The sequence below is a fragment of the Rhinoraja longicauda genome, chromosome 1 (genome assembly GCF_053455715.1).
Source record: "Rhinoraja longicauda isolate Sanriku21f chromosome 1, sRhiLon1.1, whole genome shotgun sequence".
NCBI classification, from domain to species: domain Eukaryota; kingdom Metazoa; phylum Chordata; class Chondrichthyes; order Rajiformes; family Arhynchobatidae; genus Rhinoraja; species Rhinoraja longicauda.
In genome coordinates this window covers 30,952,930-30,962,415 of record NC_135953.1, presented here as the reverse complement: position 1 = coordinate 30,962,415, position 9,486 = coordinate 30,952,930, and the positions used below count along the sequence as shown (strand labels likewise).

The 9,486-nt window shown below is 42.4% G+C and overlaps 1 protein-coding gene across 1 annotated transcript; it reads right to left on the bottom strand.

The window, feature by feature from the left end:
• Positions 1 to 2,285: 2,285 nt before the first annotated feature.
• On the bottom strand, positions 2,286 to 9,265 carry rxfp3 (relaxin family peptide receptor 3). Its single transcript, XM_078426964.1, has one exon. The coding sequence runs from the start codon at positions 9,211 to 9,213 to the stop codon at positions 7,942 to 7,944; it is 1,272 nt and encodes a 423-aa protein (XP_078283090.1). The 5' UTR covers positions 9,214 to 9,265; the 3' UTR covers positions 2,286 to 7,941.
• Between the last annotated feature and the right edge of the window lie 221 nt (positions 9,266 to 9,486).

The window sequence follows — 9,486 nt, the reverse complement described above, 5'->3', positions numbered from 1 at the left end:
ACTCCTGCAAAGTCATATCTGGACCATAGTAAAAATTGCAATTCTTATGAAGGCAAGTGCTCACTCAATGTCAGCTCTCTGATCAGAGGAAACATAATGCAATTGGTTCCAAACAGAGAGGGAACCTCGATGATCTACCTGTTAACAAGAATCATGGCCACTGCCACAATCCTCACCTTAATCTGAGCCCAGAGAGATGTTAGATCTCATGAATAATAATGTGCCACAACCGTGCCAGGTAATAATTATCTCCAGGCAACTACTTCTCTAAGGCCAACACGATCAGCAACTTGAAGGTACATAGTCACCATTGACCAGAAACTCAACTGGTGCAGTCACATCAATATTAGACTTTCAAGGAGATATTTTGAGTTGAGTTGTAAATCTGTGCAATTCTCTGCCTCAGAAGGCAGTGGAGGCCAATTCTCTGAATGCATTCAAGAGAGAGCTTGATTGAGCTCCTAAGGATAGCGGAGTCAGGGGGTATGAGGAGAAGGCAGGAACGGGGTACTGATTGAGAAAGATCAGCCATGATCACATTGAATGGTGGTGTTGGCTTGAAGGGCCGAATGGCCTACTCCTGCACCTATTGTGTATTGTCTATTGTCTATATATAATATCTGTGCCAAACATGATGCAATGATCATAACGACTCATCTACTTGCACATAATTTCAATTCACCCATTCCCTGCATATCCATATGCTTATCCAAAAATCTTTAAAATGTCACTGATGTACCTGCTTCAACCGCCAGCCCCGTTAGCACATGCCAGACACTCACCGCCCTCTGTGTAAAAAAATTCCCCCAGACATCTCTTTTAAACTTTGCCCCTCTTACCTTAAAGCTATCTCGTATTTGATCTTTCAATCCTTGGATGAAGATTCTGGCTGTATACCTTGACTACACCTCTCAGAATTTGATATACTTCTATTAGGTTACCCCAAAACCCCCGGCATTCCACAGAAAACAATTCAAGTCCGTCCAACTGTATCCTGTAGCGAATACCCACTAATCCAGGTATCATTCCGACAATACATCCGTCACATAAAACATGTAACCTTCCGACATTTTCGCCATCTCCAAAAGGATCCCACTAGCCAAATCTTCCCATCTCCACCCCCTTTCCGCTTTCCGCAGACAGTTCCCTCCACAACTCCTTGGTCAATTCGTCCCTTCCCGCCCAAACCACCCCCTCCCACGGTAATTTTCCCCTGCAACCGCAGGAGATGCAACACCTGTCCCTGTACCTCCCCCCTTGACTCCATCCAAGGACCCAACAGTCTTTTCAGGTGAGGCAGTGGTTCACTTGCACCTCCTCCAACCTCATCTACTATATCCGCTGTTCCAGGTGTGGACCCCTGTATATCGGCGAGACCAAGCTCAGGCTCGGCGATTGATTCACTGAACACCTCTGCCCTGTCTGCCTAAATCTATCTGACATCCCATTTGCTCAGCACTTTAGCTCCCCCCCCCCATTCCCACACTGACCTTTCTGCCCTGGGCCTCCTGCATTGTCAGAGTGAGGCTCAGTCCAAATTGGAAGAACAGCACCTTCTATTTTGCTTGGGTAACTTACAACCCAGCGGTATGAACATTGACTTTAGTTTAGTTTAGTTTAATTTAGTTTAGTTTAGAGTTACAGCATGGAAACAGGCTCTTTCGGCCCACCGGGTCCGCGCCGACATTTACACTATCCTATACTCACGAGGGACAATTTTTATATTTACCACGCCAATTAACTTACAAACCTGTACGTCTTTGGAGTGTGGGAGGAAACCGAAGATCTTGGAGAAAACCCACACGGATCATGGGGAGAACGTTCAAACTCCGTACAGACAGCACCCATAGTCGGGATCGAACCCAGGTCTCCGGCGCTGCATTCGTTGTGAGGCAGCAACTCTACCACTGTGCCTCGTGCCGACTTCTCTAACATCAAGTGACCCTTGCTTTCCCTCTCTCTCCATCCCCTCCCCTTCCCAGTTCTCCGACAGTCTTACTGTCTCCGACTAAATTTTATCTCCCTCTCCCCTGAATCGTAGTCTGAAGAAGGGTCTCAACCCGAAACATCAACCATTTCTTCTCTCCAGAGATGCTGCCTGTCCCGTTGAGTTACTCCAGCATTTTGTGTCTATCATTCTGGTAAACCCCCTCTGCACTCTTTCCAAAGGTATGAAACATCTGTATAAGTTCTAGTTGTAATTGATAGAGGTGAGTTACAATTAAATTTATGTCAAAGTTTCCAATACATTCTCAGTTTATTGAATAATGAATAACATTTCACATCAAACGTAATTGACTAAAACAACTACTTAAATTTATTTACTCTGAATACACAAAAGCAAATATTTTAGGCATGTACTTCCAAGTATTTTAAAATACATACATTACAAAGGATTCATTAGCAATCACTGTTCTATTAATTCCTCCTTGCAATTACTCTTATTTTGCTGAATTACTCTTATGCACTAATTAAACAATCTTATTCTCAAAAAAAGGCACAAAGCTCTAGAGTAACCCAGCAGGCCAGTCAATATATCTAGAGAACACGGATAGGTGACGTTTCGGGTCGGGACCCTTCATCAGACTGAAATGTCGCCTATCCATATTCACCAGAGATGCTGCCTGAACATGCTGAGTTACTCCAACATTTTGTGTTTTTGTAAACCAGTATCTGCTATTCCTTGTATCTCAATTTTATTTTTAACTTTCTTAGAAACCTGGTGAGAAGAAAGAATCAATATGTATGCTTATATCACATCCTTAATATTCTCAAATGCATTTCACGGTACATCGAGTAATTTTGTAAGTCGTTGTCACTGCTTGGATGAATAAAACACCTAATTTATATGCACCAATTCTTCACAAACATAAATAACATAAAATGCATGTTAAACTTGCTTTTGTGATCTGATTGAGGAGTGAAAATTGTCCAGGCAATTGTGAATACTTCTGCTTTTCCTTGAATAACAACGTGGGACATTTACTGTCCATTTGATAGGGCAGAGACGGCCTTCTATTGATGAATTCAAAAGAAAATTACCCCACCCCAGACAACCACCAATTTTGTGCTTCCTTAGTAAGCTGTCGGCATCTGGAACAAAACCAATCCTTGTAACTCAGACACTACACGGAACCTATGAATTATTTTTTTCTCCATAAATAGATAAAAGTTTTTTGATATAGAAAATAATTTATGCAGAAATTCATCTATTGTATAATTATTGGGATTTTTTTGTCTAATCAGGATTTATCACGTGTAGTTTTTACCTCTACCTTTCTTTTACATATGACAGCAATTGATCACATTTGACAGTCTGACATCAAATTATAATAAACCTTTCAAGCAAAACTCCAGAGAATACAGATTTTTAACGCTGTAACAAAATTACACTTCAGTGCTAGAGGATAATGCTTTATCAGCACAGTGACCTACATCTAAGTTAGAATGAGGAAACTCAGACACTTTGAAGTATAAGATGAAGCTATTAAATAATAATGAAGAATAACAAAACTTGCCTATAGAAATATGCAAATAGGCCACTAAACTGCAATGGAAGTGATCCCTGTGGATTGCAAATTACAAATTTACACTACTCAATGCTAGTTTTGAAAAAAATAGCATATAATCTTCCTGTGGTTTTTCTGAGAAAGAGAAGTTGATTTCAACCTTTCATTCCAAAGGTTGAGAATTATTTTTAGGACTTAAAAATATATTAAGTGGCAATTAATATTTTCTTAGTGTTGATGACACAGTAGGAGCCCATGCTAATTCTTTAGAGAAGAATCCAGTAAATAACATGTCCCCACCCTTTCATCATAGCCTTGAATGTTGATTTCCCACAAGTTCCATTCAATTCTCCTTGAAATCCTCGATTGCCTTTGCTTACACCATCCTTTCAGGCAGTGAATTGCCCTTCTTTTTCCTCCCTTATTTATCGCTCCTTTTGTACATGCTTAAACATTGACTGAAACCACTTTCAGTACCTTCTGCTTCATTCCTTCATTTAATTTGGTTTAGTTTAGTTTATTATTGTCACATGTACTGAGTGATTTTTAAATTTTTTTTTTACTTCTCAATCTTTAAACCTCGTTAAATAGGACGCTCGCTGGTTGTTTGCGATGGTTTCATGTGTCCAATTGTTCTTGTTGCCTTATTATCTATCAGCCTGCATTTCCAGAAACTTTGTGGAATAAAATTATTAATGTGTGCTTGTACCTGAACAAATCCATTCTTTGGGGTGCACATTTACAAGTGGCAAAGATTTTGATTTGATTCTTGTTTTAAAAAGGCCAAAGGGCTCTTCATAATTAAACTGGAGGACTAGATAACTATGGCACATCAATGCCATACTAGCTATGATAAAGATGTACAGGTATGTAGGTTAATTGACTGGGTAAATGTAAAAATTGTCCCTAGTGTGTGTAGGATATTACTAATGTGCGGGGATTGCTGGGCGGCTCGGACTCGGTGGGCCGAAGGGCCTGTTTCTGCACTGTATCTCTAAATCTAAAAATCTAAATCTAAAAAATAATATCTTGCCCTGCACATTTCCTTTAATCTTTGCCCCTCTCACCTTAAAACTATGCCCTCCAATATATGACGTTTCCATCCTGACAAAAAGGTTCTGACTGTCTACCTTATCTATGCATCTCATAATTTTACTTCTTTCAGGTCTCCCCACAACCTCCAGCATTCCAGAGAAAACAATCCAAGTACTGTATGTCCAACCCTGTAGTTAATACCACTAAAACAGGCAGCATTTTGGTAAACCTCCTCTGCACTCTTTCCAAACCCTCCACATCCTTCCTGTAATGAGGCAAGCAGAACTGCACACAATACTTCAAATTCAGCCTAACCAAAATCCCTAAAGATGCATCATGACTTCTTGGCTTTTATACTCCATAACCCAACTTATGAAAGAAAGCAAACCGTATACCGTTTCTACCACGTTATCTAGCTGTGTTGCCACTTTCAGCGAGTTACAGTATGTTCTTGGAGCCCAAGATCGCTCTGTAAAAATCAATGCTATTACAGGTCATGCCACTAATTATATATTTTCCCTTTACATGCGATCTCCCAAAGTGCAAAACTTGCTTGGATTAAACTCCATCTGTCATTTTATCACCAGTTTCTCTAGCTGATTTATATCCTGCTCAATGCTTTGACAGTCCCCTTCACAGTCCACAACCGCAACAATCTTGGTGTCATCAAATTAATCAAGATCACGATCAATGGTCTGCATTGTGATATATTGTATGTCATTTCCAATAAATGGAGGTGTTATCACTTCCCTTTGATAATCAGTATGCTCATAAACTCTACCATCATGAAGATTGACCACAACGGTTGGCCATAACATTTTCCTGTTTTTTTAAGAACAATAGACAATAGAGAATAGGTGCAGGGGTAGGCGATTCGGCCCTTCGAGCCAGCACCGCCATTCAATGTGATCATGACTGATCATTCTCAATCAGTACCCCGTTCCTGCTTTCTCCCCATACCCCCTGTCTCCGCTATCCTTAAGAGCTCTATCTAGCTCTCTCTTGAATGTATTCAGAGAATTGGCCTCCACTGCCCTTTGAGGCAGAGAATTCCACAGATTCACAACACTCTGACTGAAAAAGTTTTTCCTCATCTCTGTTCTAAATGGCTTACCCCTTGTTCTTAAACTGTGGCCCCTGGTTCTGGACTCTGGTTTTGCATTGAGTGACTCCTGACCCCTCCAAGTCTCATGCACCATCTACAAGGTCTAGTCAGTACCACTCTCTTGCCTGGATGAGTGTTGTTCAACAACTACTATGGAATCCTTCACATTCAGGACATAGCAACCTGGCTCACCTTCCACAACCCTGATGTTCAATTCCTTGACACTAGTGTACGGTAACTACATTGTACATAATATACAAGATGCTCTGATCAACTGGGTCGTACTCCTTTGTCAGCAGCTCACCAAGCCACACCCTGCATAAGTGAAGGACAAAGATGACAAGCAGCTGGGAACGGCATCACCAAGTTCCTCTTCGCGATATCTCCAATTTGTCTTCGAAATAAAACACATTTATTTTCTTCATCATCGGGTTGTGAATGATGGGGGAGGGGATGGGGATGTAATGGGTTGTAATTCAATTCCTGAAACTTTCTAACTTTATACTTTGGATTGCAGTGACTGAAAAAATTACATATTTCACATCTCCTCAAGGACATTCAGGGATTGGACATTAAATGCTGAATAGAGAAGGCAGGAGAATGGGGTTAGGAGGGAGAAATATATCAGCCATAATTGAATGGCAGAGTAGACCTAATGGGCCTATTGGCCTAATTCTTCTCCTATCACATATGACCTTATGACCTTATGTATCACCTGCACTAAATCCTGCAAAAGAAGAGAAAATAAATAGCTTCTCAATAAATTGTTTGATTCTATGATTTTGAATTGAATGCTAATTTATGGCTCCAATTGCATAAGGTGTATGAAGCCCAAACTGTGTCAGAATATAACCTGTTACGACATATGTGTCAATGGAAATCTGAAATTATTTTGCATCAATGCGAAAGAAGTAATAAAATTAATCAAGTCTTTTAACTTATCAGTTTTCCATATAGAACATTGTAGTATGTTCAATATAATATACTTATTACTTGATTTTTAATTAAATGAGTGCCCACAATGGCGATAGAAAAAACAGCAGCAGTTCAGTAAATAATGCTCTGAAACTTTAGTTTTCAGGTTGGCAGTGACGTGCAAAGTGTGTTCTTGTTATACAATACAAAACGTATTCATATCTTCGCGAATCTTAGAAATAGCAAAGTAAATAAAAGAATGAGCGAGTATCGAAACATGGTAAGCGAAGTCGAATACTCTCCAATATATTAGCCATACAAAAAGTTTTTCATGTTATAATAACGTCATTTAAAATATCGCTTGCATTAAACATGATTATCGCGGATAAATGAAACTTCGGGTCATAACTACATCATAGTGTCAGAAACGCTATGAGTTAGGGAGATTTAGATGCGTATTTCGCAATAAAGGAAATAAAGTTTATTACAATAAATGCAGCTGACTGGATTTTGGATGGACACAAAGTACTCAGTAACTCAGCGAGTCAGGCAGCATCTCTGGAGAAAAAAAAGTTTCGAGTTGGGATCCTTCTTCCTTGAAGGTTTGGGAATAGAGGGAGGGGTGGGCGAAAGGGAAACCACGCCAATGATAAACCGCAGACACAAGGAACTGCAGGTGCTGGAATCTCAAGCAAAACACAGTGCTGGAGGAACTCAGAGGGTCAGGCAGCATCAGTGGAGAATGGACAGACGGTATTTCGGGTCGGGACCACTTCTTCCATTTTTCAGTCGGTATTCTTTCCCTCCCCAGATGCTAACTGACCCGCTGAGTTCCCCCAGCACTTTAAGGGTTTGTTCAAGATTCCAGTACCTGCAGTTTCTTGTATATCTCCTTCTAAAACTATAGCGGTATTGCGCTAAGACATTAGTTGTTGACCTTTGCATAGTAAAAGACCTAGAGTTGGATCCAGTTTCTGATCGGATTTCACAATAATTTGAGTATGAGTTCAGTCACGGTTCGATGCTGGCTTTTGCTGGCTAGTTGGGTCGCTGTCCAACTAACTTCGCGGGTGGATGGAACGAGCGGCCAGGCAGCACTTTGTGAAAGGGCTCCTTATCACTGAAGTAACTTCTACGCTGGCATTGGAAAGGGCTGCGGCGTAAACACGCTCGGGGACGGGACGGGACCTGCTTTTCAGTAATATGTGGACTTGCATTGGCACCACGATAACAACTGGGGGGTTTGTGATGTAAATGACACGGAGACAGGCGGAATGATCAAATTACAATCAGTTTCGAAACGCAATTAAAATAAATAAATAAATAAATAAATGTTATTTTGGGAAACAGAGCAATGTAACCGTGTCAGCACGGTCTCTAATACCGGCGCTCCGCAGAGCTGGCTGGCAAGATGTCATACCGGCTATTTTGCATTACAACCCCTGGCGGGTAGTACAAAATCTCCGGGGGCACGGAGTTTATCGGAACTATAACATGTCTATGATCTTGCTCTGGTTTGGCGGCGGCCGAGAAAGGACGCATATTGATAGTGGTCGGGGAGGTCACCCTCCAAAACATACTCTTCAGCGCCTTCCTAAATTCCCTCCTCATCAGGCAGTACAGAACAGGGTTCAAGCAGCTGTTGGTGTGAGCCAGGCAGATGGTGATGGGGAAGATGTAGGTGTGCGTGTTGTAGTATCCGTTGCTGAAATTGAGGACGTTCAGCTTGATCAGGACGCCCCAGAAGGTCAGGGCTTGGTTGGGGAGCCAGCAGAGGAAAAAGGAGAGCACCACTATCTTGACCGATTTGGTCACTTTCGACCTCTTAGTGCTGGAGCTTCCGATGTTCCTCTTGGTCACGTAACGTAGAAGGAGCAGGTAGCTCACGGTGATAACGATAAGTGGGACTACGAACCCCAGCATGATCTTTTGGATGTGGTAGACGCCAAGCCAGAACTGTGTGGAGCCGTTGTGCTCTGGAAACTTAAGCAGGCAGAACTCTTCGTTAAAGAGCGTCTTGGTCGTGGAGAATACGGCTTGGGGCGTGATAGCTAAGATTGCCGAAACCCAGATCAGGATACTGATCCATTTGGCGGAGCATCCGGATAAGCGTCGCCTGGGCTTCAGCGCCGACGCCACCGACCAGTACCTCGCGATGCTCATGGCTGTCAAGAAGAAGACACTGGCGTACATGTTCATAGTGGTGACCGAGGTGACAATCTTGCACATCATCTTTCCAAAAGGCCAGCTGAAGTCCAGGGCGGTGTCCACTGCCCAGAATGGAAGGGTCAGGACGAACTGAAAATCCGTCACTGCCAAGCTGGTGACGAACAGGTTGATGGAGGACTTCTTCCATTCCTGTCTGCTCTTCATCAGGTACAACACCAGCATGTTGCCCACCAGCCCCAGGGCGCACACCATGGAGTAAACAATGGAGATGATGATCCGCAAGGCGGGGGAACCACTCCCAATGATGCCTTGTTGGTCCACATCAAAATACTCCAGCAACTCGTGGAGAGACTGGTTGTTTTTGTCGAGCACCAAAAGTTTCTCAAGGAAGTAATTGGGAAGAATCTCCTTTCCATCCCTGTCTATCATGACCTCGTCCAGAGAAACCGAATGGTTTCTTGGGATGAAGTTGGTATCCATCCCATTTCTACTTCACCGGGCTTGCAAGACCAGTGGCTTTACCTCGAGACAGTCTCCAATCGGGAAGTACTCAACGTGCTAACAGGAGACAACCTTATATCTTCACTCTCAGCGCTCCGTCAAATTACGCTAGCAAGTAGGAAGCTTGGCTCCGCGCATGCCTCCACCGCTTTCTCATCTCTGGGACTGTAGGATTTTTCTCTCCTCGGGGGTTGCGCGGTATTGTGTGGATTAAAACACGGACCAATTCACCGCAAAACTCAGACAACATTT